General features: G+C 39.6%; 1 protein-coding gene across 1 annotated transcript; it reads right to left on the bottom strand.

The window, feature by feature from the left end:
* Window positions 1–3368: 3368 nt before the first annotated feature.
* Window positions 3369–5409, bottom strand: LOC113332889 (tyrosyl-DNA phosphodiesterase 2-like). The gene is made up of 3 exons (XM_026579392.1): window positions 4772–5409; window positions 4322–4581; window positions 3369–4230 (listed from the first exon to the last, which is right to left on the bottom strand). The coding sequence occupies exons 1-3, from the start codon at window positions 5202–5204 to the stop codon at window positions 3634–3636; spliced, it is 1290 nt and encodes a 429-aa protein (XP_026435177.1). The 5' UTR covers window positions 5205–5409; the 3' UTR covers window positions 3369–3633.
* Window positions 5410–5869: the final 460 nt, after the last annotated feature.

The raw sequence follows: 5869 nt of genomic DNA, 5'->3' as shown, positions 1-5869 counted from the left end.
GTAATAACGCCTTCAGGACTTCGGCAACACTCGTTGTTTTCTGACTATGCACCTTTCAGAACGGGTATGACGCTTTAACTGGATAATATCCCTTGTGATAGATTAATTCTACCGTGACATTCACCACTGAATTCCTAGAAGATAATCTATTTTATCTCATTACTCCGATTTCATGATCGAATCCACGGCTGATCTCATGGAATGGTAATAATCTTATTACTCCGATTTTTTGGTCGAATCCACGATCCCATGGAATGGAAATGCTCGTTTTATTATTCTGAATTCATGGTCGAATCCAGGTTGATCCTATGGATTGATAATAAACAACTACTCACTTTTATTACTCAGTTTCATGAATCATTCTCCACTGAATTTCATAAATTAGTAATAAATACTCAACAATCGGGCATCTGGACTGCCACTGAGTAAGCCCCATAAAATGGTGCAAGTGAACTCGACAATGATGCACGAACGAGCATGCGAAAATATGGACAAATGAGGAATCCTGCATAAAATAGGAGAGAGAAAATAATAACATTAAAATAATGGAGAAGCGCCCATGGGCCGGGCCCACCAGCCGGCCGGCCGTGCCTTAGCCATGGCCGGTCCCATGCTTCCTCCATTATTTTTCCTTATTTTGTTATTTTCATGAACTCATGAAGACTCCTCCATTCTAACAACTTTCCTTGTTTGAGCAAAACTCATGGTTTCTCCATATTTTCATGGTTTCTTCATATTTTCGTGGCTTCATGAAAAATAATAATATAAAATAGGGAAAGGTGTTGTGGGACCAGGCAACTTAGAAGGTCGTCCATGCCCTAGCCGTGGATGGTCCCACACCTTGCAATCTCTGATCTTTCATAAATTGTTATTTTTCTCATCTTGTGAAACTTCCTGGTTTCAGCAAAAATCATGGTTTCTCCATGTTTTCTCAAATATTGCTCAAACCATGAAAAACCAAAAGTCGACATGGTCACATGAACGACTAGACTACTCACAAAAATATATTAAAATATTATTATTTTAATATTCACGAAATATTGATCAAACGGGCATACTTGCTCATTCGAGCAAAATCGAGAATTTCAGTTAAAGACCGAACTCTTTTGAAAATCCAAGATATTGCTCAAACGCACATCGAAAAAATACTGAAACTCTCAGGACTGATACACGGGCATGCTCCCTTGACTGACCAAGGTCGGCTCTAAGGCTTGCAACAAGCCGGTCCCACACGTTTTCCTAATTTTGACCTAATTTGCACAATTGCTCAAATTGAGTCCAAACTCTTCACAACCAACTCAGAATTTGTGCAAACGCCCATCATTTGTCCCACGACCATCAAGGGCCGGTTTCACACCCTCTTGGTCGGTCCCTCACTTTTCATAATTAGGTTTTACCACCTAATGCTCAATGGAGCACTATTTCAATAAATGATGAAACCGGCATTTAATCGTCATTCCTTCACCAACCAGTCAACTCAGGACCCTGGTGTATGCTCACTCGAGCAATTGGGCATCACATGGACGTCCGTAGTCCCATGTGGTCGGTCCCTCCTTCGCTCATGACCTATTTTCAGCAATTCGTCAATTAATGAGCAATTGATCAAAAATTAAGGTTTCAAACAAACGCTTAACAAATCATCATTCTGAGCAAGTTCAAACACTAAATAAATTTATGTTTATCCAGCAAACAACACACGGATTAATTATATAATATTCGATAATCTACCAATATTTTAATTAATTAATATTTTATTGGGTCACGTCACCAATAAATAAGTAATTCGTCGAATTGAGTAATACTTGCTCAATTGCTCGAATATTGATCCAACTATCAATATTCAGTAATTTATCAGTAATTCGTCGAATTGAGCAATACTTGCTCAATTGCTCGAATATTGATCCAACTATCAATATTCAGTAATTTGTCGAATTGAGCAATACTTGCTCAATCGCCCAACTTCAATATTCAGCAATTCGCAATACTTGCTCAATTGCTCGAATATTGATCGATATCCAGTAATTCGTCGAGCCTCAGTTACTCGAATGTTCTACTGAGCAATTCGCCATTCATGCTCAATTCAACAAAACCTAGACTCATTGTCTAATCAGTCAACGTGACTAATGAAATACACGTCTGTCATGCACACTCCACGATTCGTGAGACATCAATCACGTCACATGGGGGATATCAATTAGGGTTTTGGTCTGGCGTCCTACGGCACGTGGATTCATCTACGATGAGAATGTGAGTAAGTCGTGCAACGGTTGAAGGAGTTAGCAAAGTAGTGGGTGGACGGTTAACCAAGTCTCCGCACGACCTGGAACTGGTTTCACCACGATCTTCCACTTTCCCACTCTTTCACTCAAGAAACCGTCACACTTACAGGGATCATGGTGTTCGTCATTCTTGCGATATAAATAAGTCCTAATCGAGGACAACCGATGATCATCATTCGTCAACAACTCGATTAGAACTTATTCACAGAACTCAACTTCAGCAGTTCATCAATTTGCAGAAACCTTCAACACATCCACAATCCTTGATCATCATCGATCTCACACAATTCTCAGCTTCCTCCTACAGATCAACCCATCTCCCTCTTTGTGACCGAATTGACTCTGGAAGGGCATTGACTTGGTTTAGGCCGGAGTCCTACAGATTGATCTCTCGAATCTAAGCACTCCCTTTTGCAGTGTATCTGTGTGAGGTTCAACAGTTTGCTCGGTTGAGGAGTCTAGTCCACACGCTCGATTCTTCACTTTCCTAAAAAACCAGCAAGTCGTTTTTCCCCATCCACAAACGGAGCTTCTTATTTCCAACATAGTGAAAGAGTAGGAATAATTCAACAAATTTACTACATCAACTCAGCTTCAGCCATCTGAAGAAAAAGTAGTTGAAAAAGCTGAGATTATTGACGAGATTGTCCACCAGGAATCAACACTAGATTCAATTACTTCAGAGACAGTGGCTGATTTAACCCAAGTCACTTCACTTCCATCAGAAGTAACAGATGACAATTCTCTTGATTTTGAGTTTATTCCTCCCTTTTTCTTTGAGGAACAAGACAATCCAATATCGTTTAACGCACGGGAGGAAAACCCCATTCCTCATTTGAGTCATTCAATCTGTATGGGGGGTTCTTTCGCTGAAATTGGTTTTGGTAAGTCGTTGGGGTTCTGCAACAACCATAACCAGCAAACAATAGGGGTTAGTTGTGAGAATCTTGAACTATCGAAGGAACTGATGCTAAGTCACAACAAACTAAGTGGTAAGAATTGTTTAACTTTTCTCCTTGATTGTACTAGATTGTTATTCGATAGTGGAAAGGATTTTCAACCTATTAGTAGGAAATTACATTTTTCTGGCGAGTACAGCTTCTGTTCTGATAGGATTACTTCTGATTCACTTGGAAAAGCAACGTTATGAAGCGATGGAAAGACAAAAACACATTGAATATGAGATTGATGACAAGAAACTTGAACAAGAGGTTGAAGCCATAATCAGGTCAGGGGATCTCTCGTGAGATTGATTACATGTAACAAACTTCCTTCTGAGAATTTCTCGTTGAATGTGTCATCCAGAAAACAAGCCAAAAAGAAGAGTTACCCCTCATGATGGAAGACTCTTTCATCACTTGTTGCAGATTGTAAGGAGCAATCCATAATGATCACTAGGCAAAACAGGGAGCATCAACTTCTGCAGCTTACCCTTAACTTTCTTCTCCTTACAATATGAAAGGCCTGGTAATTCTTCCCTACCGATCAACTCGATCCCACATATTTTGAAATCCTGCAAAAAGCACATGAATCGGTCTAATCGCTTCTGCAGAGTCCGATTGCCTGATAGCATCTGATTCGATTTGGTACCATACGTAAATCCATTATCTCCAGGCTTTAGCTCACTCCAGGCATCGACCCAACCATCGGGTAATGGAAACTGACCATCCAACTTGTCATCCCAGTTCATATCACCACCAAGTATGACATTCGGCGAACCCTTAAGAATCAGTATGGCTTCCTTTGCTTGAGCAACACGTTCTTTGCTGAACATCTGATTCCATGTTGGGGGGGCAGGGCAGGGGCTTTCAAGATGGCTAGTAGCAATAACCAATTGCTTGCTCCCTCCACCTCCACCTCCAACTTCAATCTCAGTCGAACAAAGCTCTCTCCCCATTATAGAGTTGCTGAAGGGTTTGCAACTAAAGGATTTTACGGGTAATTTACTCAACTGCCAAAATTTATTGAAGTGTGACAAGTAAGTGATTCATCCATTCATAAATTGCACCACCAATAGTTAAAGTGGGTGAATCAAATCATACCTGCATACAGAAATAAGGTTTGTTCACCATTTCATATGAAACTGAGCAACAATAAACTTTCCCCCAGCTAGATTGTTGGAAAATCTGATAAATTGTTGGTGTCACCTCTTGTAAGCATATGACATCAGGAGTATGCAGTTGAATGAGATCCCCCAATGCTTTCATTCTCTTATGCAGTTCTAAGTCCTCATTAAACCATACATTGTAACTCAAGACCTTCAATGTTTGCAACTCAATTTCCTTCTTCTCCTCCATAGTACCTGCACATGTACATCAATTCAAGATTAAACTATTTCAAGGATGCCCAACTGGGAACATCCCATTTGGCCAGGGGACTGAGGCCAGTAATTTGGTCTCCACGCTGACTGTTTCCTATCATATCATTGATTGAGTTCAAATATAAAACCCTAAAATACACCAACAATAACAACTAAAGAAATCAAGACTAACCCGAGAAAGTTCCTTCCTTTCTGGATGATTTCGAAGAGCAAGACTCGCCCACATCGAGAAAACAATCAGTTGATTCTTCAGTAGATATTTGTTCAACTTTCCTCTTATTTTGACAAGCTTTCAAGGGCAAGAAAACAGAACCAATTGAAGAATCCAATATTTCATCTGAATTAATAGGATCTAAATCTTCAAAATCAGATAGTAACGACGCAGAGGATCTTGTTCCACAAATTTCACAGTTATGTTGACCGATTGGGTTTAAAAAGGTACAGGCTTTGCAAGACCATTTCAGAGTCGCTGTTGGAGAAGAAGAAGAAAAAGGAGAGGGAGAAGAGGATGAAACTGATGATGATGATGAGTAGAGACAAATCTGGCATGTTGGTTTTTGAGACGGAGGGTTTAGAAAAGTGCATTTAGAACAAGACCACGCCATTGATTTAGAAAAGAAGAAACTGAAATTTCTAGGGTTTCTGAAACGGGGATAACGCCATTGGTTTAGAAAAGAAAGAAACTGAAATTTCTAGAGTTTCTGAAACGGGTAGATGTAGTGATCAAAGGATGTGAAGACTGAAATTTCTAGAGTTTCTGAAACGGGGATATGTAGTGATTAAAAAGGAAGTGAAGTTCAAACTCGCCATTTAAACCGTTTGCCGCTCATGTTCTTATGTACTAGGGACTCGAGGAAGGAAATTGATGTTCCTCTCTACATTCATAGCACCCTGAAAGACCGTGAATTTTTGGGTCCTTTTTGTTTGTCGGTCCTGTTAACTTGTATACTTTTTTTTTTTCTTTTTGAAGGATAAAGGGCTCAAAGACTACCTCATTAAATTGAGGTTTGAAGAGATACACAAAGGTGGAGAAATATACTCCCACCAAATCATTACAGAGCCGCGCATTGCAAGTCGACAAAGTTCATGCGCTAAAACATTGACACATTTAAGAACAGAAACAAACTTAACATCCCGAAAGGTCTTAGCTGCTACATTTGAAGCATTTCCCTTCACAATGATCTTTGTTAGGTTTAATCTCTTTGTTAACTTGTATATCCGTATACAAGTTAACCGGTGATTAATTAGTCAAAATTTGTATTGAATTCGG

Source organism: Papaver somniferum, chromosome 1 (assembly GCF_003573695.1).
Source record: "Papaver somniferum cultivar HN1 chromosome 1, ASM357369v1, whole genome shotgun sequence".
Taxonomy (NCBI): domain Eukaryota; kingdom Viridiplantae; phylum Streptophyta; class Magnoliopsida; order Ranunculales; family Papaveraceae; genus Papaver; species Papaver somniferum.
Note: the sequence above shows the minus strand (reverse complement) of the source record. Positions and strands in the feature narration are given on the sequence as shown.